Raw genomic sequence first — 27,304 nt, forward strand, 5'->3', positions numbered from 1 at the left:
CAGCCCGGCCCGCTCCGCCGCAGCGAAACCCGCGGCGCGGGAAGCCCAGGACGCCGGCCCACCGGCCCATCCCGAGTGACGCGCGGCTCCCGCCCGCCTGGCTCTGCGCTGCGCCTGGGGAGCGGCGGGAAAGGAGCTCCGCCCCACCTGGTTCGCTGCGCTGAGGGCTTGGGGCTCGTTTTACCTGAGTATGAGGGAGAGGCACCTCCGCTGACCACAGCCCGCGACGGGGTGGCGTCGTGTTCGCTCTGCCCGTCCACGGCCGCGGTCACCGGGGAGAGCAAGGACTCCTCAGGAGGGCGAAGGAGGGCGGTCGGGGGACCGCAGCATTTCTCTCTTGGAGCGGGGGCTCCAGCAGCGGCACGCCGGCCCCGCGGCGGGGGCTGCAGCCGCCCTGACGGGGAGGTGCGAGGCGCGCGCCGGCCCGGCTCCTGAGGCAGCGCGCGCGGCCTCGCGCCTCCCGCCGGCGCTGCGCGGAGGCGCGCGCGGAGCTGTGGCGGCTCGCGAGGAGCCTCTCGCGCCAGGCTGGGGGGCGCGCGCCCCCTGCGCTCGAGCCCGGATTCGCGCCTGAGCGCCCCTGGGCTGGAGCCCCGCAGCTGTGCGCCGAGCCGGGGCGGCCTTCCCGCGCAGGTAACGCGGGCGCGGGTGCTCCCCGCCCCCCTCAGAGTGCGTGTGCCCATCCCCTGGGCCTTGGCCGGAGACTGCGAGCGGAACGCTGTGGGCAGGGATGGTTTCAGAGTTGCAGAAGTGGCTAGATGCAGCTTCTGTTGCATTAAGCACTTAGAAACATCACCAGTAAGACCTAGACTGCTGCAAACAGCAGTCGTGACCGTCATTGCACAGCCGGCATCATTTCAACAGCTCTGCTGCTGTAATGGTGGTGTAAATGGATTCCATACCTATATACGGGGCAGTGATTGTCCACCGGTACTCGGCAGCGGTGAGGTTTATGACAGGCCGGCTCTGTCAGCCTGATCTTCTGCAGCATGGTGACCCACCTAACAGATGAGCTAAAGGGCCGTGGGCTTCAGCCACCTTTGATACTGTCACCCACAGCCTTCTCCTTCACAAACTCATGGCACAAGGCCTGGTTAAGTACACTCTGCATTGGATTAAACACTGAGTGGTTGGCTGGGCCCAGACAGTGGTGGTGAGTGAATGGAGCTAAATCTGGCAAACAGTCACTAGTGGTGTCCCCACTAGTGACCCTTCAGTATCTTTATCTGTGATCTGGATGAGGGGATTGAGTGCACTTTTCAGTAAGTTTGCAGCTGACACCAAGCTGGGTTGATCTGCTAGAGGGTAGAGCATCTTTACAACAGTATTTGGGCAGGTTAGATCTGTGGTCCAAAGTTAATTGTATCAAGTTCAACAAGGCCAAGCACCAAGTCCTCCGCTTGGGTCACAATAACTCCATGATAATCTACGAACTTGGGGACACATGGTTGGAAAGTTGCAAGTTGGAAGTGACCTAGGGGTATTGGTTGACAGCTGACTGAATACAAGTCAGCAGTGTGCCCAGGTGGCCAAGAAAGCCATTGGCTTTCTGGCTTGTATTAGAAACACAGTGGCCAGTAGGAACAGAGTAATTCACCTGTGCTCTGCACTGGTGAGGTCACATCTTGAGTACTGTGTTTGGTTCTGAGTCCCTCAGTACAGGAGGGACATTGAGGTGCTGGAGTGTGTCCAGAGAAGGGCAGGGCCTGGAGCACATGGCCTGTGAGGAGCATCTGAGGGAGCTGAGGTTGTTCAGTCTGGAGAAGGGAAAATGGAGGGGAAACCTCATTGCTATCCACAGCTACCTGAAGGGATGTTGGAGCAAGGTTCAGGCTGGACATTAGGAAATATTTCTTCACAGAGAGGGTGTTGCTATTTAAGCTTTCCCAGAGCCCACAAGCCCAATGGAACAGGACTTTAGGATGCCTCCCTTCTCCCCATAGAGAAAAGAACTAGGCAGAAGTAAAAAGAGTCAAACAACCAAAGGAACAGCCTTGCACTAACTTAGAAGCTAAAAAGTAATTTTAACAAAAAATAAAAGGTATTTATGGGAAAGGAAGGAGAAAGAAAGAGAAGAGGATGTTGACTGGCTCTTAAATAGGGTTCTGGACAGGAAGTGTGAGTGGAATGAACTTTGACCTCTGTGTGTAGGGGGCATCCTCCCCACAGCAAGGGCCAGGTTTTCAGTTCACTCTCCACACCTGGGATGGTCTTAACCCAGCCCTGGTTATCAAATACTGGAATGGTCTGCCCATTCCAGTGGTAGAGTCACCATCCCTGGAGGTGCTTGAGCAGCATGTGGACCTGGCACTTAGGGACATAGTTTAGCATTGACCTTTCAGTGCTGCATTAAAGGTTGGACTGGATAATCTTTGAGGTCTCTTCCAAGCAGAGGTATTTTGTGATTCTGTGATTGCTCTTCACAGCTACCTGAAAGAAGGTTGTAGCAAGGTGTATGTTGACCTCTTCTCTCCAGCTGCAGTTATCAACTGTGACATAGAATGTTTATGATTTGTTGCAAATGGAAAAAAATACATTTTTTTAATAAAATACTCAACATTTCTATGTTTTATTTGTATTTAAGGAATATTTTACATTTAAGACACTATCTGGCAGCTGACCTCACTTCTGAGATTGAATTTTCCTTCCATCCTAACTGTTTTAACACTTTATCTTTTCATCTCCTAATTACTAAACCCCAGAGCTTTAAGGGCAAGTGTGCTTTGTCACATTAAGAGCTACAGCAACCTTATGTGTGTCTATGAAGTGAAATGGGACTGGTGTGTGAACATAGGGAAGTTTAGTGGTTTGCAGGTGGGACAGTAAGATTGTGGACATTTTTTTCCTTTTTGGCTCCGGAGGCAGATGTTAAACAATTCCCTCAAAGTAGAGGCACAAAACATCTACACAGATTATCCATAAAACCTTTTTTTCTTTCATTTACTATTTAGATGTTCCTGAAAAAAAAACAACCCACTTCTATGTAGATGTTCTTGAAAAGATTACTAATTTAGGTGAGATTCCTGCACTCCTCTCATGTAAGATTATTAAGACTTTATACCTTTCAAAATCTGATGCAGCTGTCTGTTGACTTTTTAGCTTTCATTTGCGAATCAAATTAGCCCTCTAGATAATTTCTACTATTTGGATACTGAGCTGATTATTTTCTGTATATGGGCTTTTTGTTTCCTCTTTCACTGACTAATGAGGTAGTTCTTCAGATTTCCACAGTAACTTCCAGTAATTAATTTATTATAAAAAACCCTCTTTACTGTTAACAAAGAAATTGGGTAACTGAAGGGGTCATTTCCCTCTCATCTTAAACTAGGTGGCTTGCAGTATTCAAGGTCGGGCAAAGCTGTAGCAGTCTTGTCATGACCTTACCTATTTTTTGCAGCCTCACTAATTTTAGTTATGATAAAGACAAGGCATTGATTGATGTCTGTCAGTGCAGGATCAGCTGATCTTATCAAGTTCTTTTTTAGTTCTGCAGCCATGTTACAGTCTAAAATGCAGTTTCTCTTTGAGATTGTACTTTTCCTGTGTGGCATTTATATCTACAGAAAATCACTCAGCTGTTTCTAAGTAAGAGACTTTAGACTAGAGTTAACATTTTTGGTAAGGAATACTCAAGATGAAGACTGCAGAACATGAAAGAGATATTGTGGTACCTAATATTAAAGGAAAGAACAGTTTCAAGAACTCAAAATGAAGGATAGTATTGTAATTCAGATTTGGTTCCCACAGAAAATGTCACCCCTAACAAAGTTAATGGGATGCAGATTTGGCAATGTGGGAGGTCAGAAGAATAAGAATGAGAGCAGTACCCCTCTCAGTGGTATCCCAGATAGTATTCAGAAATGGAAGGGTCATAAATTGGTACCCTGGTCCCTCCGTCTGGCTACCTTCAAGCATGATGTTGGTATCATCGGAAAAATTCTGACTCCCAAACAGCAGTGTTTTTCACTAATGCTGTCCTTCAGAAGGTAATCCAAGTTTCCTTTTGAGTATGAGCCCCTTGTGACTTATATTTTAACATTAATGTTTGCAGCCTAACTCAATGTGATGAACACTTTCAGGTTTTCAAAGACACTATGGGAAGAATCAAAGTAAACGGGAGGACTGCTGTCTACAGACCCACATGTGTTTAGCTAGCAATTCTCAATAGAACAGTAGGCAACACAGAGTGTTTGGGTTGCAGATACTCCTGGGTATACATATAAACACATTTTTTCCTGGTTGTTTTGAAAGGCCTCTACTAAATTAGCATTGTATTTTTAAAGTTTGGCTCTGTAACTTTTATTGTACATATCCAAAGATGGGCCGTTAAGTTAGCTGCACAAAGTACACATGGAAATACTGTATTACAGTTTTGAAAATAAGATTTAGCCTTCTAAACTGCTTGAGTATTAGAGTCATCCAAATCAGATATGACTCATATGGAATTATGTTGAACCTTTTTGCTTTGCCTGAAATTCATGTCATGCAGCAATAATGGTGTTTTTTCAATCCCCTGTATTTTAAGGATGCTGATAAAGCACTGGAGCAATGCCAGGTATTTTAGGAAACACGTTGCTGCTTCTCTGGCTTGCCAGATGTTGCACTATATTGAGTTTGTAGTTGGAATAAAGAGTATCTTTACTGTATTTCCTTAACTATGGTGATTCAGTGTTACAGAAAAATCTTCACCTTTAAAATGAGAGATGTTGTTATCACCTTGTCTTAAATCACTTGGATAACATGCACTGTAATGCATGTAACTGTTTTCTTTCTCTTTTACAATCTCCTTCAGTGACTGGCAGCAGCTGAGCTTCATTTTTATCATGTGGCTTTGCTGTTCAGAATTACTGATTAGTCATTATGATTTATAACAGCAAAAGTCTTTGATGCTTTAAAACAATGAAACACAGACTTAGACATATTTAAATGAGTCCAACAGATGCATTGTCTGAGTCTGTGCAGTACCAAAGGAGAGAGCTATGGCTGAGACAGGATTATTTCCTGCTGGAGTTTTGCCAAAGGAAAAACTGGCAGTGGTCACACTGTTTTTTACTGGATGCCTCTTCTAATGTGTGTGTTTAATAAAGCACTAACATCTGGGCCCACAGGGTGAACTTCATGTATATAAAGAATATAGTTCTTCAAATTCAGTATTTATTTGCAAACTTTTAGCTCAAGAGAAAAACATCCCAGAGTATCAGCTTTGGGGCCACTTTGTGCTTTAAAAGTACTTTGGGTTTGTGGAGCTGAAATACTAGATAAGCTTTGCTCCTTCCCGTGCCTCCTATTCAATTGCTGTGTTCTCTTTATGGCCACACAGGGATTTACATGGCATGGCCCCAGGCTTCTGCACACAGCCAGCACTACTGCAATTATTGATCTCCACTGGAGAGCCAAGGAATGAAATCACAGGAAAATAGAGCTGTGTCCTGGGATGGTTACCTCTAAGGTAAGGCACGTGGTAGGGCAGAGCACAGGAAGACATCAGTCATCTTGGCTGATGGGAAGCTGCCTACATATATTCCTCAATCCATTTCTCCCTTCTCTGTATTTCTTTCCCTTGTCCTTGTAACTTTCTTGATATGTAGCATTTTGAGTTGGTACTGTAAGCAGGTGTAACTTGAGCATGGAGCTGTGACCACAAGCAGGTGAGCTTGAATGTTCTCCAACTCTGTTTTTTCCCCAGCAAGACGGAAGTTCTTCTGGGTGCTCAGTTCTGCTGACCTTTTGAAATATTTCTTCTCACACCCTCTGAGAATCTTGCTGGATTTCTTCCTAGATCTTTGGATTTTCATTGTGTGTCTTCCTGGTTTTCTTTAGTATGTGGACCAAATCCTGAGGCCTCCTCATACAGGAGAAGCAGTAAGTTTCTCTTTATTTTTGTTAAGCAGTGTACCAACGGGCAAGCATAGGTTGTTGTGTAATAGAAATATGCTGGTCTGTTTGCTCACGTATCTTACTGTATTGCTGACAAATACTCATCTAATGTCTGAGGAAAAAGAGAGGTGAAGGATAAATTAATCCTTATTGCTGGTCTCAATGCTTTGAGTGGTCTGAGGAACTCTGAAAGAGATCCCAGTAGGTGGATGGAAATTTGTTCCATAAACAAAGTGGCTGCATAGTGCTAGGCAATCTATAACTTAGCAAGACAAAAGGAGTTCTTAGGAAGAGGGCAGCTGGTTTTTTTTTGTAGTGTCTTCTACAGTAATGTCTTAAATCCGTTTATCCATCTCTATCCAAATATGTAAAGCATGCAATTTTATAAAACCATGATGAATTAGATCAGCTTGTACAAAGGACTGCGTGGGAAGGAAAGAGCAACTTCTGACATTAAGTGGGAGAATGTAATTATATGTAACTCACAACTTTTGCATAACATATCTTAAGGGTAAATGTGCAAGTGGAGTCCCCTGTCAGTGCTGAGCAAGCAACTTCTACCTGCGTGCATGTTAGGATGGCCTGTGTTTGACTTTTAAAATGCTATCCGGATCTTGTGATAATGCTTTTTGCAGAGGCATTTTATACAGGTTTGTGCTAGTGCCATTATTTCTGCTTCTGCCTCTAATCAGAGCACATCTTGTTGTCTGTGCATATCCAACCAGGTTTATAAGACTAACGTTCTGAACCAAGTAATTAATCATTTCTGATTATCAAATTCATACATAATCAGCTTTTCACCCACGGGAATAGCAAATTAGATCTTCCCTCAGTAAAATGAAAAATTAACACTCTTCCTATGAAACCACTGACAGCACATAATTACTATAAGAAGATAAATTACATGGAATAATTTTATAAAAAAATAGATCAGTGCATCCTCTAGTTTTTTCCTATATATCCTTATGTTAGTCTGCTTCAAAAATAAGCTTCTTTTTCTGCGACTTATTGATAAATCTCTTGACTGTTGTGGTCTCTTGTTGATAGATTAAGTCAATAATGATTGAACAGACGTTTTTAATGATAACAGCAGTTATTAATGAGAACTGCACCACTTTTGTCATGCCTGAGGTCTGAAGGGAACATAAACATAACAGCCCTGACTCTTAATTTTATGCTCAGTTTTGAGCCACATTATACATTCTGGAGTTTTGGGACACTTTAGTGTTCGGGGTTGGTCTCACATATGTTCAACTGCCCTACCTCCTGCTGGGCTGTGGGAAACCAAGGATAGCTGGCATTGCTCCTTCTCCCATCCTGTTTTGTGGACAAGTCTCTCCTATTGCTGTAAGAAGCCACACTGCCAGTGCTGTGCTGCACATCAAAACCCTTCTCTGCACTTTAGCCCCTGAAAGGGAGCATTTCCATCCCTTTTCTGCTGCCTGTGTAATGCAAATGAACTGGAATGCCCTGGGGCAGCTAATGTATGCAGATGTAACTACATGCATTAGAACAGAGCTAGGCATTCTCCAATCTCTTCCATTTTAAAGATCTCATAACAGAAGAGTCTATTAAATCTACTAATTGTAATCAGGACTTGTAGATTTGGCAGCTTTCCCTTACTCCCTAACCAGCTTTACTATTTCTGCCAAGCCACCCCTTCCTTTCCAGAGCTGACTCAGCTCTTTGCAAGGCTCAACCTCAAGCAGCTTGTCCCATCTTTGGAAAACGGACTCATGGATTTCTTTCCACAGATCTAATGAGTTCTGCAGAATGATTTGTTCATCTTCAATTCTATTCATCACCTCAGGGGCAAAATTCACTGTTTCAGTACAGATTTAACATGCCTTCCAGAAATGGTTAGTCTTCATTGTATTATAGGCTGTCCCTCATCGTGCAGGAAGCTCCCTGAGAGTGCAACACTGCATTTCATGGCGAGTTGGTAACAAAAAGTGTCCCACAGCAAGGGTGCACTACAAGGTATTTCTCCAGCCTTGTGCTCAGAGAATGTGGGATTTTTGAAGTACACAGCAAACATTTCTTAACCATGAAACATGAACTTAGACTTCACTGAGGCATGCATCCTAATGGAACTTGGTGCATACTTAGGTCCTTGCATCCAGTTCTATACCTTGCTCTATGCATATCTGGCATTATAGTTTGTTTTTTAAAGTGCCTTTGCAACAATTTGATCATTCAAATAAAACACAAATACATTCCCTCATGAATAGAGGTGTCTGTGCAAACGTGTGTGCACACACCTGCCTGCCTAGCCTACTTACCAGAGAGAGGCAATGACTAGCAGTGACCTTACCTGTTTGTGCAGAGGTGGATTTTCTTAAATTAATGCTGTAGATTTTGGTAAGAGTTAAAATTAAGACAGTGTGGAAGCTGGCACATACTGTATGGCCATAAGTTTCTATTTGATCCCTGCAGGCAAGATTATTGACATGTTAATTATTTGGAGTGAGATGAAAGTATATACATAGGTAGATTTGAGGTAAGGAATTTTCTTTAGTTTTGATTGAGGCTAATTTCCTGGTGCTTGGTAGGGCTAGATTTAGGCACAGGCAAAGGCAGCAGCAATAGGGATGGCAGAATGGGCCCTGGCAGAGCCCTGAAAACCAGACTGGCAGCTGCTGCTGCCAGGAGGAGATGATGATGTATGAAACAGCAACTACTTAGTGAAAATGGTGCATATGAGCCTTTTCTGGATCCCATTTACATTTGTGGGTTTTTTTTAATTGGTGGGAGAAAATCAGCTCTGAGTATAACCTAACCTAGGCACTTTATCTCTAGGGCAGCACATCTTAGTTTGCTTATGCTGATAAGAAGCCTTGACCCAGTTCTGGTAGCTGACTGGCATTCGTGTACAACTGTTCATTAGCCACCTTACACAAATCAGATATTGTTCTAAAAACCAAAACAATCTTCAGATAAAACTACTTTCTGAATGGTGGCAGACATTCACGGATATTTACAGATTAAATACTTAGGCATTCATGAAATATTTCCAGATTAGCAAAATAATTGAGGAAAAAGTCATCTTTTTCAGCACAGTAGTTACCTGTGGACTCCTACAATGTATGAGGACAAAAGTGTCAAAATGAAGAAATACAGGGCAGTTCTTTCAGTTCTCAGTTGCAGAGAAGGCTCTCATGCTATTGTGAGGCATTATGGAGGGACCTAGAAACAGCCACTTCTGAAGTGGTGGAGGAAGAAATGGATAAAGACAAACTATGAATAATCATTAAGTGCTGCTTCTACTTTTCCACAGTTCTATCCAGAAAAACTGTAATAATGTCTTTAGTTGTTGCTGAGTCAAATGAATAAGCTTCACCAGTGGCACACATCCAACTATTTCTGGCTTTACAAGGTGAAATACTCTTCTCTTGCTCAGAAGCATGAGCCCTTCTGTGGCCACTAAACTGGCCACAGATCTGAATTTCTGTGTAGGAGCCCAGACTGCCAATTCTTGCACAATTTTAGGTGCAGCAATTACTGAGAGACAGATATTGTTGCATTTGGCAGGAATGTTGCCATGCTGTGGCAAAAATGAATCCTGCTTCATTAACATACTTAAGAGGGTTGACAGTGAAGAGCCACAACATACAGCCCTCTGTATCCCTGTGATTAAATGTGCAGTCAATGCTCAAAAAAACCCCACTTGAAAAAAATTATTTCAGTAGTTACTGGCACCATGATTTTTTTTTCATTGGCTCTTTCTACCACTCTGACAAAGCACTGTGTGTCATTGATTCTTCTTCTGTGCCAGCATCAGGATTGGATGTCTCATCAATAGTATCATAGTTTATAGTTGTGAGTGCAACTAATTAAAAGGTCAGATCAATTAGGTCTATAGTGGCATGCTCTCTCTTGGAGTTAAAAACAGTTTGGTGGGCAAGGATGAGCTTTCTAGAGCTACTTGTTGCCTAGGAAGTCCAATAGACCCTTGTGGCAATTCTGAAAATCCACACAAGTCCTGCTGATCTGCTTATCTGTGAAAAATCTGTCCTTTGCCTACCTGTATTGTGTTGTTGAAGATGGTGGCACAGGTCCTGCTGAAGTCCATGAGGTAGAATTTGGCCTTACCACAGATTGATTTTGAGCATAAGCATCATTGCTTTCCTGACAAGGAGGAAGTAAATGGAGAAGTGATGAGGCAGAGCCCCGTTTTGTATCTAAGCAAGCACTTAAAGGTGTTGCTGAATTAGAGCTGTAAAATATGATAGTCTCTGACCCCTGGCCTACCAGACATCAACTGTCTGTCTGGGCAAGTGTTTAGGGAATCTTAAAAATGGCTGGCATGGTACTGACGGAATAGCTACATCACAGGATTAATTGTTCTGTTTTATCAAGTATTTTTAGAGACCTAGGACCTGCAAGCCACGTGACACAGTATCTTGAGCTATTCCATTCACTGCTGCTAAGGTTGCCAGAGTCATTTTATGGAGTCAGACACTTGCAGTATTACAGCAAGAGGTACTGGATAGTACTATTAAATGTGACAGTTCTGCCTTAGTCATGATTTCAGCATTCCCTCAATAATATGTAATAATGCCACACTAGAAGTTTCATACAAATTAGAAACACAGCTTGCCCAGGAATGTGTTGTATGCCTTAAGTACTCAATTTTATCCTGACATGAATTTACCCTAGCAGTTCTACTGGTATTTTAATTATTGTTACTTCATACTCATAAAATTGAAATGGTTAAATATTTCTTAGCCACTTAGGGAGGAAGAAGTTTCTTTCCTGCAGCAACAGAACAGGCTCTTTGGTGTGCCTTCCATTGTCAGTGCCAGCCTTTGCCTTTGGAGGCTGGCATGTGCATTTTGCAGGTATCCCAGTCTCTCCCTAAGAAACATGATTTCAGTTGCTTGTGCATTGTGCATGTTTGAGGGTAGGAAGCAAAAGGGAAAAGCAGGTATTTTCCTTAAGTTCCTTGTTGAAGGTAATGATTCACTGAAATGTGAGTGAGAGATTTCTCTACTTGTTACTTACCCAAACTGAACTTTTTCATCATTGTCTACTGCAGCCCTAGAATTACAGATATGAGAAAAACTTTTGTAATTGCACTTTATTTACAAGGTTAGGAACCTGGAATCCACTTTGTAAACTTTCATACTGTACTTTCCAGAGACTTGTTAACATAATGTAGTCCTGTGCACTTCTGTTGCACAGATTGATTTGAACAGAGTTGAGCCGGGGAGGGAGTAGGGGAAGGCTGTGCAGTGTAACTACAGCTACAGTATGGAGTCAGCAGTGCCATGGTGGTAACCACAGATCTTTGTGCCCTAACCACAGAGCAAAAGGGTTGTGTGCCACTTTGCCTAGGAGACAACAAAAGGGACATCACTTACACCCTGTGATTGGACATGGTCGATCAGCGTTTGTTGCATATGTTTACAAAGGCTGTACCTCCTTTTTGTGAGGCAAACATTGGCTTCACAGGATTTGCCAAAAAACAGAAAATAGAGGTTGGTATTTGCTCCACCAGTTTATCAGAGTAACTGCAGGGGTGAGCTGATGTGGCCAAGTCTCCTAGAACCCAGTCTCTTCCATAAACTGAATGCATTAACTGTAGGCAGGAGTAGCTTTTTTTTTTAAGATGTACAATATGAATTAATTGTACTTGACATTCACCTCTAGTTTCCCTCTTACAATGCACTTGGATAAGGCAGAGTTCCATCTGCTCAGCTGAAAGCTTTCCAAAGCTGAGACTGCAGTCTTGTAAGAGCAACAAGGGTTTTGCATGATCATGGTGCTCTTGTGCTAAGGCACTGCTGGGTATAGGGAAAATGCATCCAAGGTACTGAAATAATGCCATCCTCAGACAGGAAGGGCACACACATAAGTCTCCACTGCATCTTTTAATGAGTCTCAGAAAATTATCAATGACATGCAGCAAGGAGTCAACCCAGGATACATGCAGCCTGTCTCATGAGACTTGCAGGGATTACTATCACTTTCATGTTGGTAAGATAAGTAGCATGCCCTGAATACAGCCATCTTAAATGGTATACTGCTCCATTCCCTATCGAATTAGACCTAGGATGCACAGGCCTCCAATGTGGCTGACTTGTCTGTTACATGAGAAAGCAAAAACACAATGTCAGTGAGCAATAAGTTACATTGCAAACTCAAACCAAACCAACCAAACAACAAAAACAGGAAATTAAAGGCAAATGAAAATGCAGCAATGACTAAGTGCTTAAATAAAATTAAGAGACCTCTGAACACATGAGGGACTAGGAGGACTAATGTTAGCAGGGATTTGGATTCCAAGAAGCCATCCTATTGTACAGTGTTGGCATTAATGGAAGTTCAGATGATGAACATAAATTAAGTCTTGGTCAATAGAATAATTTGTGATTTCACCCCAAGATTTAATTTTATCTCAGTTCTGTGATGTTCCATGTCAGTAATTGTTTTTTCTCACTGGAATTTAAGGAAGAAATCGAAGCCTGTATCACTGGGCATTTCAGTGGTAACATAAAAGGCTTTGACAGCAATTGCCCCTTACGAGTCACCAGAGACCAGACATGCAAAAATATAGCTGAATCATGAGATCTCAAAGGTTGTGTTGCTTATATACCAAGGATGCCAAAGCCTAGATGCTGAGGACTTTGTGGCTTTCTGTGCTTTCTGTACTAGTCAGTGGCTGGAATTGGCACTAGCTTACCTACTACCTTTCCAGTAGGTACTGATGATCACATTACAACACTCAGAGGTGGACGAAGTTGGGGAGGTGCATCTTTGTTTTGAATTCAGGGGAAGGGGTTGGAAACAGTTGGCTATTTGACTAGATGTAGCCAGGCATATGATGTGTGACCAAAATCAGTATATGTTTTGATACAGATTTTAGTTAAATCTGAACTGTGGTGGAGCTAAACTCAGGAACCGCCTCTGTAGATAGACTCAAGTAGTGCAGACTGTAAAAGCACCTAAGCATAAGTGCAAACCACATTATTTAGATTCTGTTTTGAAATAATTTAAAGAATCTCTATCAAGTGTCTGTTCACATCACTGAGTGCCTTAAAACACTTGCAACTCAGTTACTGCACATTTAGTTCTTCTGTACTTTGCCTCCTTGAAAGCAGCCATAAGCACTCCACATTGAGCTACATGGCTTAAACCTTACTGAAGCAGAGTTGAAATCCCAGTCAGCTGAAAGTCCTCCACTCAGATGTCAAATTCTTGCCCCTCAGTGTAAGTCAGGTTGTCCCACTGCAGAAAAAAGGTCCAGCACTGTAGCACAGGTACAACCTAGCCCATCTCATGTGACTGGAGTTGTGCAACAGCAGTGAGTACCAGGAAAACAGCTCGTAACTGGTTACAGTTTGAAATAGTGAAGATATTAGATATGGGGGTGTGATGGTTTGGGAGTTACCTGCCCCCCGCTCTTATGAAATCACCCAGACTAGACTCAGCTGGCTGGAAAGTTAAGGAATGAAGCTTTATATTTACAGCTTACATACATATATCTATATATATATATGCACACACACACACACACGTTACAGCTTACAATATACAAGCAGATATTTACAACATTTACAGCTATACACAGAAATATACAAGTTAAAAGTAATACAGAAACACAACACCCCTCCCAGAAATCAGAGTTGCCTGGAGGGGCTCCCACCCACTCTTCCACCTTATTTCCACCCCTCTACCTTATCCCAGAGTTTGTCTTATGTGCAAGGTGAGTTTGAGGTATCGGCAAGGGGAGTTAGAAGCAGAAGGGTTACTTACACAGAAGCAGCCCAGGGAGAAACACAGACTCCAACAGACACACACACACACACACACACTGACTGTCTTATCTATATTTGTGTTCTTGTTTTTATACATCTCAGCAAACCTATGAGTGAAGTAGGCATCACCATTGTTTTCATAGCCTACAATCTAATTTTTCTCACTAAAATATTCCAATTAGCCTCAAACTAGCACGGGGTAAAAAAAGGAAAGGGAAAACATGGTGTCTGATTTTCTATACATTAGTGGCTGTGGAGGGAGTTGGTTACAACTTCACGGTTTTGCAAGGAAATTTATACTGCTTCAGAAAACCTGGCCACAGGGCAACAGTGCATACCCCAGACATACAACTCAAAATCCCTTTCTGGCTCTTGGGCAGATTTTGCAGATGTTTCTTGTGTGCTTACACACAGCAATTCAATGAGGGAACAGCAAGCATTCTCCTACCTAGTGCTGAAGCACAGCCCTTGTAAGAGGGGCACTGTGCTTATCACCAGCTCCCTTTTTCACGTGTTGAATGTTTGAGGGGAAAATAATCCCAAAATCAAACAAAAAAAAAATCCCATGAAGGAAGATGCTTTTCATTTATACACATTAGATGGAACTATGTCAATAATGAACAGCTCTCTGAAGTTTTTGTGGAGATTTTGATATGGTGGTGCAGACCTAGTTGGTGCACCTCAAGGAAGAGGAAAGACATGTTGCTTCAGTGCACATGGCCAGCTCTGGGCTTCTGCAATGGCACAGTTCATTTCCCCCCAGAAAACTCAGAGCTGTTTGTCACAAGAACGATCATAACTCCTAGTACTTGATATCTGCGGGTTTACAGCTGACTTGAAAAAAAGATGTTGCAGGTAACTTGACATGCATGAATGCTTTTGAGATAATTATTCCCTGTTACTGATAAATGCAAGGATTGACTTGTGGGTCAGTGAACTGAAAAAACACAGACATAGTGCATTGTGTATCTTTGTCTCTCTCACTTTTAAATGAGGGATTCAAAGTAGAACACTGAGGTTTTTCTGTTTCACCTCTTGGTGGGTTTTCAATGCATTGGCTGCCTTAACATTTTGTATCATATCAGTTTATATAATTTGCAGTTGTTGGCTTTATTAAAATCAGATGAAAGTTGAAAACAAACCCAGCAAAATAACCATAGGGATAAACAGATGTGGTTGTAGATCTGTCTAATTCTGGGGACCCTTTAAATAAACTCATTGAATGTGTGCTATTCCACTGACAAAACTTTTGTAAAACGTATTAAGACTACCTGAGATCTTGAATTTTATTCTGAGTCTGTTACATGCCCTAATATCCTGCAGAAGACTTAAAGCATTTAAAGAAAGAACAAATTAATTCATTCTTTCCTTAACTCTGAATTTGTAAAATGGAAACCAACAGCTGCTTCAGAGCCAAGAGAGAAATCAAAAGCCTCTAGCAGGTGGTACCATGTATGTATGTCTAATTGCAATCTACCAATCTCCTAGCCAGTTACCAAATAGTGAGGAATTACATCATGACTCATGAAAAGAAAGGGAGAAAATAAAACTGGAAAAACAAAGTTTTGGCACAGGAAATTAGCATCTTTACAGAGGAGAGTAAAGAGTGTTACTAGGAGAAGTGAGTCGTGTCTCTTTTGAAACGTTTTGCCTAGATACCATCTAGAGAAACTGCCTATCAATGCCAAGAAGATTGGTGAAATGATGACATCTCCAGTATAGGGCCCAATATAAGTAAACCTGATGGACTTTGGCACGTAATATGCAGGCCATAGTTGACAGACTGATGTAAAGCAGTGATATGTCTGTGTCTAGGGATAGATTTGATATATTAAAGCAAGATAGATTTGGAGATGGCAAAAATCCAATGGACACTTCTAGGAGAGGAGGCAAATGGAGTTCTGGAGTACATTATTTTGCTAGTTTAACACAGTCTTTTCCCTACAACAGAGGAGTGAGGGAAAGTAACACACACACACAAATAATCCAGATTGAGATAAAGAGTTAATATAAAAGAGATAGGACAATGCACAATTATCTTATCTTATTTACAGAAAAAGCACAGCAGCAAACAGCAGCAAGGAGAAAGCCAGTGAGCTAAAAACCCATCCCTTCCTAGGCAGCTGCCATCCCAGCAGAAGAGAGCCAGCACCCAAGACCCAAGAGAGCCAGCAAAAGCATCAACTAGAACAGGAAGCCTCTCACATTACATTCTGAACTTTAAGCTCCATTTGAAGCTGGCATAAGGCAGGATGGTTTTGCATAGTAGCAGATTAAAACTCAATCTGTGTCATTCTCCACCCCTTATTCTATACTATCTGTGTCATGCCCAGCCGCCATTAGCATCAAACAACACACATCATACATCATTCATTATCTGTGCTCACTTAAAATGAGATTGCTTTGCAGTATTCAGAAGACAGCTCACTGCACATGCTCTGGAGCTCCACCCTATTCCAGCAGTTTGGATCAGTCCATGACCAGTCCAAGTGGAGGGGCTGTGTTTCCACCTCTGGGGCAGTTGATTCCAGTGACTCCATCCACTCCTTCAAGTGAAAGCAAACAGTGGCTTGCATTCTGGTGCTTAGCTTCCAACACATCCAGGAGCAGACACTCCCCATCACACTAGTGATAGAACACTCAGGTGTAGTACATCTGCTTTTGGACTTGATGGACCTCCTGGAACAGTTTTTTCACAGCTGAAACACAGGCCTGTACAGAGGAAAAGAGATTTTCCTCACACTGCTGAGGCCTGTTGTTTATTTCACCCACTGTTTGTCCTTGGCCATCTTCCAAAACCAGCGATAAGAACTGAGCAAGCAGCCTTGGCTCTTTCTCTTGTTCCTGTGATGGCCCTGGCATGTCGTTATCTTTTGCAGGACAAGCTTCTTCCCTTGTATGCTTCTCTTTCTGTGCAGGGCAGCTGATACTGGCACAGTTTGGTTCTTTGCTGCAGCTGCCATGCCTGCCAGTCTGCCTGTAGGCTTAGAGAAGGAATATATACACCAGAAGGAATATATACACAATGTCAGCACATAGGCCCTAGCCTCTCCCAGAAAGCAAATACATCAACATATTGAACACACCACAGGAAAAAAAACCAAAACAACAACTGTATAAAATTCTCTTAACAAGCCCCAAGCCTTAATTGAATCTTGTCATTATCTCACTTCTTGTTATCTCAACCCTTTTGTCTCCTGCCAAAAACAATTGTCTTAGTTAAGCCAGATGCTTTCTCTGCCCCACATTGGGCACCAAATTTGTAGACTGTGCTAGTTTAACATATCAGGGCAGAAGATAAAAGGTGAAACAAATTGGAGGGAGGCAGTGCTATCCGATAAATATTTTACAAGATGTTATGAGATGCAGTGTTCCAAGTTGCCTGGGTTAGCCTTTCTTTGGCTGATTTTTTCTGGTGTTTCAGTTGCATAGAAATGAGAGTGAGATGAATTATGATAAATGGAGTTATATTCTGACTAGCACCAGTATAGATGAAAAAATAAAAGGGTGGCATGGCAACTGTGCTCTATGAAAGAATCAGTACTGAAAAAAAGTCTAGTGAAATGGAAAAGACCTGAAACATGCTTTGGGGGATCTGAAGAGGGAAATTGCTACTGTTTGTGATATTACAGATTTTAAATGAGATGTTGATTCAAAAGAAACATAAAAGAAATGAACAAGTATATACCAACAATTCCCTTGCAAGAGAACTCTTTTAAAGCACTATATTTTTGTGTATGGAGCTCAAAGTGCCACAGCAAACCAACATGGATAGGAACATTGATGTTGAAAAATCTAGGGTCACAATTGCCAAATTGGGTCAAAGCTGGCATAGCATGTCTTTGGCATGTGAGTCTCTTCTCACTTGAGCAGAGCAAGTCTGAAGTCAGCAGGATTACACAGAGGTAAAGCCAGCATGACAGAGAAAGGAGCATTAGTCCATTTCCAGTTGCTGTCTCCAGAATCTGATAGTAATTTATTTTAATGCTGAGCTTTTCACTTACCCCCTAAAGGCATAATATGTTTGCATCTCCTGTGATCAAATCAATCTTCTATCTTATTGTCAGCCATTCACTGATAGCAATCCTCAGTTCATTCTTTCTTTTAATGTTATCTTACCATATAGGGAAACCATAAATGATTTCTTTGCCTGGAGGCCATGAAGTGCTGCTAACTCAAACTGATTTATGCAATGCTTTTCTGGAGTTTCACTGGGCAGCACACTGAAGACACTTTTCAAAAATATTTAAAATCAAAGCATTCAGTATAATAACACAAGCCAAAGAGTGCTCTCTTCCCTTAGTTGCCACTTTTCAGTAGGTGAAGTGTGCTCCTGTGTAGTCCCAATATGGTCATGTACCACTGAAACCATCCTTGAAGGGCTTGTATCACTGTAACTGTCATAATAGCAACCTGATTATCAGTGTTATACCTAATATAAATAAATACATACTCCCCAATCCTATAATTCATTTTGCAATTTTCCTTTAGAAAAGTGACTGAAACCCAGGGTTCCTGGAGTTCTCCACAACTCCCAAGGTGCTCTGACTCACATCTAAAAAACAGAATCGAGAAGGAATATGCATTATATTCTTAGAGGAGAGCAAATTGTTGACAGGCTAAGTGGGGCAGTTTTAATGACTTTCAGACTGCCTGAAACAGCTGATCTTTGAATGGACCATGTGGGTGAATTATCTAAGCGCTGGAGCTCCTCTGGCCTGACTGCCACTTCAGCTGTTGTTGAATGCTGACACTCCAATGCTTTAGGAAAGTCACTGAGTATATTTTAATTATTGACCAGTTTCATCTGACCAGAGTAAATAGAGGAAAAGAGCAGGCAGCACACAGAATGCTGCTGTTATGTAGCTCAATATTAGCAATACTGGAAGGCAGTGTACTATGCTGTGCTATGTACTGTGCCTGTGCCATTTGCTGGCCTTCACTTTGCTGCTGAATTCTGCATAATTAAAAGCAGCAGAAATGAGCTGATAGCCTTCTGATCCTGGCCCTACTGTCTGAATAGTGGTGACGAGGCAGACACTGCTCTGGCACAGAAATGAAAAGCAGTCTCTGTCCCGGAGGACAGAGAGAGGATTTTCTGTGTGAACCTGCAGTTTTCATGTCTTTTCAGCTCCACAGACACTTGGGAGGGGCTGGCCCCTGCCCACCCTGTGTTTGCACAACAGAGCGTCTGGATATAAATGGATGATGCATAGATCAAGACTGCTGACCAGGGAGCTTCTTTTGTCATGTATTCAGGTGGGAGGAAAATACAGAACCTGATGTACCACTCAGCTCTGGGGATGATGCTGCTGGGCATGAAAAAAGAGCCGTGCTTCACACAAATATAGTCTGGATATATCCCTTCTTTCTTCTCAGTGACCTGTCCGTGTAACTCCAATGCTAGAAGAAGCATTTTCCAGAGTTTTCATTGTGTTGGTTTTTGTTTTGGTTTTCTTTTTTTTTTTAGACAAATGAAGCACCAAAAGATACTTATAAGTGCTAGAAAATAGGAAAACATCTCTTACTTCACATGCGTGGGTAGGAAAAACCACAAATGTCCCAGCAGCTGAAGTATCAGGTTCTGCCATGGTTTTGAGTAGTGTGAAGCCTCAAGTAAAACATGTACTGCAAGTAAATTGCAGCCTGTTTTCTGTTAAGTGGTTGGGGTGGAGGAGGTTCCCAGCACACAAGTGCCATGTGTTCCACATTGCCTGCTCCAGCAGGAGACTGCTGGCCCTAGGAGATGAGGGAGGGAGGCTGAGGCTGGATTCAACTTAAAGCTTGCCAAAGGGAATGAAAGAGGATGACATAGCTGAACAATGAAGGTTTAATTTTGTCCTCTCCACTTAAGCAAAGCTCCACACCATGTAACAATTTTACAAAGTGCCAGAGAATGTTATGGTCACATGAGCTTATTTCTGCTTTTCACAGTGGGAATGTGTGTGACAGGAATAGCTTCAGTTTGTTGAGTTTTTTGCTGTTTTTTGTTTTGTGGGGTTTTTTTTGTTGTTGTTTTTTTTTTTTAATACAGTAATATCTGGCCATGTGTTCGAACTCTTTGTGTTTGGAAGCAGTTGTTGAAGTGCTTGTTTTCTTATGCCAATGGATTCCCTGACTTCGGATGAAGTTTGTCAAAGAAAATCGTTGCCTTTCTCACACTCTTCCAGCTTGCTGCTGTGAGCCAGTGTTGTTTCCCAAGCACTTCTAACCTAGTTTGATACACTTCTCTGTTTGTAAACTGTAAATTGATGACAGATACTTAATGCCTGGGGTGAGTGGGAGCCATCCACAAAATGGCCCAAAAGTTGTTAATCTATCCCAAGGTATAATTACACTATCAGGTTAATTTTCTTCCACTTTTCTTTTAAATTGAAATTAAAACAATCAAATTCCTCCTTATAACCAAGCTGTCACTGTCTGTTTTCATCCTGTCTCTCTGATTCACCAAACCAGCACCTCAACAAAATCCTGAGCCTTTTCTCAAAGTTGCCTGAAGTCTACAGGGCCCTTCCTATCGGCTCCTGGAATCAGATTGTTCTTACTGGTATGAGTTTAATTAATAGATTTCCCCCCACACTGATATTCCCAATTACTTTTGTTCTCCAAATACTCTTTAGGCAAAAGTAAGTCTGAGATAAAGGGGTAATCACAGGTGATGAGGGTGCAGCTTTTCAGGGTCAGGGCTATTGCAGGCTCTGTGTTTTAAATGAAAGTAAAAACGGGGAACACTTTCTCATTCACAACAACCCAGTGGACAGAAACCTACAGCCTTGCTGCTGACATGCTGGCTTCTCCTAAAATTAAATTTCAGCAAGAACTGTCCTTCTGCCCACAGAAAAGCTCAGGACAGTCTAAGGATGAAGAGTCTAACTTTGAGCTTTGCTTTAAAGGTACTGCAGTGTATCAAAAGCAGTATCTGTTTCTTAATTAGGTGCTGCTGATTAGTGATACCATTCTGAAATGTATTCCACTTAAAGATGGCACTCTCAGGATTGCATGTCCTACTCATCACTATATTGAGGCCAATCCCATCAGTGTACCAACTTCACATAGAAGAAATGTTCAACTATATCTCACTACTCAGAAGATGCTCTTTTGCTGTTTGTGAGCTTGCTGTTTAATATTCACTCTGCAAGGAGTAGCTGTAATGGTGGTATGGTGCCAGATTTTATTTTTCAAAATTAACACAGTTCATTAATTTTGCTATTCAGGCTCTTGCCACTGACCAGTATTTTTAGTAATAGGTTCTTTGCAACAGTTATGAAAACATTACAGAGGAAAACAGAGTCTAGAACACTTAAAAGTAACTAGCAAGAATACAAACAGTAAAGTATTAGAACTGGAAAAAGGTTCTTGTGGTCGATTATACCACTTGTCCACTAGAGAGACTTGAGAAGTTTCTTTCTGCTTAAGGCAGAAGGCACTTGGATTCAATCAAAGAATTTTACAGAGTTTTCCAAAGAGGCTTTTGAGTGTTTACTCACAAAATTTACCTCAGGATTCCAGGGGGTAACTAGTTTCCAGACAGTACCCATACACTTGAAGGGAGTTCTGTCAGTGTCTTAATAGTCATTAAGACTTCTGAATCTTCCCAGGCTCTAACAGGGTGCTGGCAGAGAGGCAGACAATCTCTGATGTGATCCTGGTTCTTCTTGGATGATTTAAGATTTGGCATGGAGGTTTGCAGAGGTGCAGGCAGGATGTCTTGCAGATGTGCATATGGGCATGATGTTGTGCTGGCTAAGCAAGCCTATCATGTGAAGGCACTTAATGCCTAATCCTGGTAAACATGAGGAAAGGCAGTTTCCAGGTAGACAAAGTATGAGGGCTTGTTATGTAGCAGGTAGAGCATGGCAGGATGCAAAGCCAGAGAGCAATGAGGCAGAAGCACAATAAGGCAGAGCAATGTCAGAAGCATATTAAGGTAGAGCACAGCATCTTTACATGCTCATCTCTTTTTATCAATGTAGCCCAAGACCAATGGCTCCTTGGCCACAGATCAGCCAATCAGAATGGCACTTTGACAAACTTAACCATATTAGGTAAAGTCAGAGCTTACTTGTAACCTTTTTAGGGCACTAACAAGTGTATAAATACATGTGGGTACCCTGTTTGGAAGGGGAGGAGGAGACTGGAAGGCACCAGGGCCTTTGTTTACTTTCCTGCCCTTGCTTTCCCCACAGTAGGGGAGAGGGGGAACAGGGAAACATGTCTGGCCTTCTACGACACTAGGTGAAGCTGGATAGACTGGCTGGCCCTAGACTTGCTGCAAAGGAGGAGTATCTCTTTAAGTCAAGTAAAATCTGTGTGGAAGCTGGTATAAACAACTGAAGTCACTGCATGTGACCTGGAGAGGAGGAAGTCAGTTGGAGGCTGCCATTTTTAACCACTTCACACCCATCCCCCCCACTCCACCCCCTCACTGCACATGCAGCACAGGATTCTTCTACCTGGTAGCTCTCACAATGGAATTCCCAACTACAACTGGGAAGTGTCTACCTCCTACCTTGCACTGTCTGCCCATGAATGGGAGTGGGCTGGGGCCAAGGAAGGAACATCCAGAAAACCCCTTCACGCATGACTCCTTGGAGTTGCCCTCACAGCCCATGGCAGTACCACAGAGTATGGCCTGCAGGCAGCTGCAGTTGTTGTTACTAGGGCTGAACCCAGAAACTCTCCTCTCAGTGGCACTTCAGTCTTTGTAGCTCATTGCATGGGAAATAGGGGGAAGCACTGTCTGCCGATACAGCTGGTTTTAAAGTGTTAAACACTCTGCATCAAGAGTTAGCATGTTTTGACATGGTGAATTATCCTTTTTGAAGTGTCCTTGCTGCCTCGTTCATTTTCATGAGCCTTATTTGTGCTAGCAAGTTGCTGCTTCAACATAGCAACGTCATCTGATGCATTTAAGATTTATACGTGCTGTACCTGCAGGACAAACTGCACCCACCCAGGATGCCCTAAGAACATGTATTTCAGGTGCTTTAGAGCACTAATCCTTCCTCTCTTAGCAGTTTAAGGTTGTTTCTGATCTGTGCTCTTTGGGGAAGGATTCTTTGGTGTGTCTGTCTGGGCAGGGGAGAGGTTTTAAAGAAACACTCGTTTCATAAAACCTGCCAGTAAATACTTTGTAGTGCACAGGTCATCCCTGCCATGCTTTTGGAAATCAAAACCACCTTTTGGCAAAATCGCCTTTACAGCTTTAGCCTTGCGTCATGAGTAGAAGGTAGACAAGCCTAAGAGTTCTTCCTCCGAAGACCTGAACTGAGAACCCAAAGCCCTCCTGATGAGCGCAGCGGCCTCCCCGCAGCAGCGCGGCCGGCAGGGGGGGCCCGGGCCCTGCTGCGGCCCCTGTCCTGCTGAGGCCGCAGTCAGCAGGGCCTCGGGGGGACACGGTCGGACACTTCCCGGGCCGGCTCCGTGTGCCAAGTCCAGACAACCACAGAAAAATAGTATCGGCGCCACGCCTCAAGGACAAATGCAGGCGTCGTCCCGTGTTGCTCGGAGAAGAGATTCCTTCTGTGGCAGCCTTGCCAGGCCCTGGCCAGCTCCCAGGGTTTCCCCTGTTACTGGTAGAGGAGCTGTAATAAAGCCCTGCCACAATTTGTATCCCTTCCGGTTTAAAAGTGGTTTATTGCAGACACAGGAAGCCTTGTTGGCAGCGTGTTTTAATTATGCTCTGAAGCTAATCAAAGAAAGAGAAACCGTTTTGAACACAGGAAGCTAAACAGCTAATTAATTATATATGTGAGTGCCTATTTCCAGGAGGGGTGTACAAGTACTTAACTGTTCCTGAACTCCCAGCACATCAGCAATCTGGTGAATAGCTATAAAGTGCAGGGTTTATTAGGAAGGGGAAGGGGAGGATACGCACCACCCGGTGTTAGGCACCTGCTCTCTCTTCGCAGTCACTAGAGGGAGAGAGGCAATTGCCATCAGGAGACTGAAGCACTCTGCAAACCCCCTAGCTCTTCTCACGAACTGCGAAGGAAGTCTAACGAGACTAAATGGATATTAAGTACGTAAGCCAGGCTAGCTACTTCATTTCACCACTGTCTGATGGCACCGCTGTGGACCCGAGGCCAATTGCTGTGATTGCCATATCCAATTTACTTCTATGAACTGTTGCTGGAGGCAATAAGGTCCCCACTAAAACTTTTATATCCCTCCCTTTTTTCTTCAGAGTCAAATCTTTCTTTGGCATTAAAAGCAGAGATGTATACATTTGAATGAAGCTCACAAAGCTATGTGGTGCATAATGTGTGATGTCTAGTGCTGTACTGCCTGGTACAGCTACAGCTGAATAGGTAACAGCTACATGGCATGCATTCTGCTTCCCAAAGAAAAGTGTCCCAGTGTCTCCAACAGCTCCTCTTCCTATGCAAGACTTAATAGCTGGGCAGCACAAACCCTTTCTGTAAGTCTCAAAATCAATCTGGAGATTATTTGAACCACAGCAAATAAATCCAAGTAAGTAAACTGCAAAAGCACTGACAATCAGAATGCTACCAGGGCATTCAGGATCTTCTGAACCTTTAAAGAAACACTACAGAAAGAATTTTCTCTGATTTGAATCACTAGATAATTGTTATGAAATTGTAGCTTAACTGGTACAAAACAAGCAGGAGAGAGGAAAGACTCAGACCCAGAACATGTACATTCCCAGATAAACCTTGCAGCAGGTTCTGAGTGTTCACTGTCCCTGTAACCCACTTGTTTTGTTTTCTCTGAGCACATTTTCTATGTCAAACACTCCATAAATGTGAACTTCAGCTCCTCTGCAGGAAAAAGAATGACAGAAAATTATTAATCCACTATTGGGTGTGCTGCAGGCATACTGCTTTTAATTGAGCGTTTGGCCAACCTGTTTGGCAGGCCTTCCTGGCTTTGCAGTTAAGATTCCTACTTGCAGCACGCAGGATAATTATAGAGAGAATGCAGAGGTTGTTCAAGTTCTTATGCATTTCAGAACTGTGGGGAGAAAGTTCATGGATCCCAGCTGGCTCTGTGCAGTGTCTGTTAAGCATCATGCATGCCTGTGCCTTTGACACTCCATTTCAAGGGGACTTGCCAAAGGATTTTGTGCCTTTCTCACTGCATCTGCATTCCTCTGTTATTTCTCAGTATCAGTGACAGGACTGCGAGTTAGGGCTCAATTGTCTCTTGTTCTTTTTGGGTAATGGGGCGGGATGTGGGAGGTCGGGGGCACGGCACGCATTCAAATAGAGAAAAGCATCAGCAAAGCTCCTTTCAAATCAGCTTGAAAACCCACAGTCCCCACTTCCTACTACTCTGGTGCTGGAGTCCTGCCAGGATCTCGAGAAAAAGAGAAGCACCGAGACAATTCCGCTTTTGTCCAGGGTTTGTTAGTTAATCTCCGAACACCTCGGGACGCCTCTGTAAATCTGCATTCATCAGAAAGAAACTGGAAGCAGGGACGGACGATGGGCTGCCTACCGTGCGGGTGGCATTGCCCACCGTTACGAACGCCGGGCCGGGCGAGGGCAGCCTTGCTCTGCCACGCTCGCAGGCGGGTGCCGGGCGCATCTTGGCTCCGCGGGGCCACACAGCCCACAGAGCTCCGCCGCCACAGGCGCGTTTTGCAGGTCACTTCCCTCTGCTGTGCTGTACACACGGCCCCGGTGCGCGGCGCGGGGGCATTTGCGGCGCTGCTAGAATCCCTCCCCGTTCTGCCCCGCTCCGCCGGGAGCAGAGCCCAGCAGGGTTTCCCCTCCCTCCGCCGGCGGCGCGGGTGGGAGGCGCCCAGCGGCACTAGAAAAGGGCCGGCTCGGGGCTGGCCGCGGCTGTCCAGCTGCTGCTGCAGGTGGAGTGCGTGGCCGGTTAACGGCGAGGGAGCGAGGGCTGCCGCAAGGAGTGAGTGGCTTGCGCCTGATAAGGTACGTCCTCTGCTATGGGACAAAATGAAGTGCAGCTCATCTGAGAGGGACGTTTTCCCCTGGGCAGTGCTGGCTTATCTCTTCAGCGGTTTAGTGTTGCTCTTGAGGCAAAATACAGTGGACTTCCCTAGATAGTGTGCTGGGAAGAGGCTGTTTTGAGCCTGTGGGCTGGCGGGGATTGTGTTACTTCTACATCGATTAGCATCCTCCGTCCTTCCTTGGTTGTAGTGTGTCCAAGAAGAATGTTTATGTATTCTTGCATCTTTGTATGTCTGCAGGTGGGTTCGCACTTCAGGCTTTTTCCTTTGAGGATCTCCTGCCTGGCTGTAGTGATGTGGTTCTTGGAAAAGATCCGATCATCACATGAAAATGGAAACCTCCCTAGCTCCTCCTTCCTGGGACTGCCGCCTGCCCAAAATCTGCCTGAAAAAGCCCGAATGGGGACTGTTGCTTTTCCTAATGTGCTGACCCCTGACAGAATCCCTGAATTCTGCATCCCCCCAAGACTGAGCAGTTCCAGCCCTGTAAAAGGCACAGGTTTTCACCAGGACCACAGTCCACAGGATGCAGACTGCAATTCTTCTGACTACAGTCACAATTCTTTCTTGCCACATCTCATTCAGGTGGAAAGTGCTGAAGAGATTCCATCCCTGGAGGAAGAAAGCACCAACTCAGACCCACAGTCCCAAGCAGCACTTTCCCTGCCTCACTTTCCCAGAGCTCCCACTTCTTATGGCTTCTGCACTTTACTGGAGAGTCCCCACACCAGGAGAAAAGAGTCCATCTTCCACACTGACACTTATGGTGCTCTGCCCAGCCTACTAATGTCTCGATCCAGAGCTAACACTTTCAGTGGCAAAGGGAGTACATCTAATCCCATTGCTATCAGCTTTGCTTCTGTGAAGCTGCCTCCGAAGCATCTCTCTCTGCATAGGCAAGGTGCCTGCGACAGCGATACTGCCTCCTCCAGTGACTCCTCTCCTTTCAGCTCTCCACTTCTCAGCAGGTCTCCTCCCAGATCCTGCTCCCTGATCAAAACACAGAGTCAGGAGGGATTGCTCTGCCGAGCGCTGAAAGCCAAGAACAAGTCCAGCATGCCCAGGAACAATTCTCTTTCTACAGAGGAAAGCAGCTCCACTGATAACAGCCCCAGTGTCATCAGGCGGGCCTCAGAGGGGCTGCTTGCCATGCAGAGCTTTAGCACATCCTGTTCTCCCATATTTCCCCTGGATCTGGCCCACAGCCGGGAGAGACTGGTGGGAGAGAGCACTGTGGTTATGGACAAAGGTGGCATGCTGAGGCTATCAGCTGAATACTGCTCAGAGAACGAAAGGCTGAGGATCCGCCTGATCAGTGCAGAGGGTTTATATGATGACTCAGTCGAGTCCAAAAACATCAACTGCTGCATCACCTTTTCCCTGGTGCCAGGAAAAACACAGAAGCAGAGAAGCACTGTTATAAAGAGAAGCAAAAATCCTATCTTCAATGAGGACTTCTTTTTTGATGGCATTGCAGAAGAAGAGCTTTACAGCCTCTCTGTAAGGATGAAAGCAATGAATAAAGGGTGGAGTATGAAACGAGACTACACCTTAGGAGAACGGGAATTGTCTTTGATGAGTATGTTCTCAGTGTAATACTTAAAATATTCAGACTAATTTTGTCTTCTGAAAGTTTTCTACTAAATAAAGTTTTGGGTGCACTCTTTTTTTCAAAGAATACTTGAAAGCACTGTGTTTCTTGGTATTACTCTCATGCTGCTGTGATTCATTT

General features: G+C 43.7%; 2 protein-coding genes across 6 annotated transcripts in view; one reads left to right on the plus strand and one right to left on the minus strand.

Moving 5' to 3' along the window:
- The window catches only part of TLN2 (talin 2), a 164,418-nt gene extending 164,046 nt beyond the window's left edge, over positions 1-372 (minus strand). The window contains exon 1 of the mRNA XM_064157421.1: positions 185-372. The gene's annotated coding sequence lies outside the window, so the exon portion shown is untranslated. The remainder of the gene's footprint in view (positions 1-184) is intronic.
- LOC135182875 (C2 calcium-dependent domain-containing protein 4C-like) lies at positions 51-27,250 on the plus strand. Of its 5 annotated transcripts, XR_010305329.1 has the most exons (4): positions 64-150; positions 5,318-5,446; positions 5,818-5,859; positions 18,894-20,039. XR_010305329.1 is itself a non-coding variant. In XM_064157424.1 (3 exons), exons 2-3 carry the CDS (start codon positions 5,432-5,434, stop codon positions 27,166-27,168), a joined length of 1,371 nt encoding a protein of 456 aa, XP_064013494.1. In that variant the 5' UTR covers positions 51-150; positions 5,318-5,431; the 3' UTR covers positions 27,169-27,250. The 5 variants fall into 5 exon arrangements, 2 of the variants coding, with proteins under 2 accessions (XP_064013494.1, XP_064013495.1); XM_064157424.1 differs by lacking the exons at positions 5,818-5,859; positions 18,894-20,039 and adding an exon at positions 25,813-27,250 and having other exon boundaries at positions 51-150; XR_010305328.1 differs by lacking the exon at positions 5,818-5,859 and having other exon boundaries at positions 18,766-20,039.
- Positions 27,251-27,304: the final 54 nt, after the last annotated feature.

Source organism: Pogoniulus pusillus, chromosome 17, assembly GCF_015220805.1.
Source record: "Pogoniulus pusillus isolate bPogPus1 chromosome 17, bPogPus1.pri, whole genome shotgun sequence".
Classification (NCBI taxonomy): Eukaryota; Metazoa; Chordata; class Aves; order Piciformes; family Lybiidae; genus Pogoniulus; species Pogoniulus pusillus.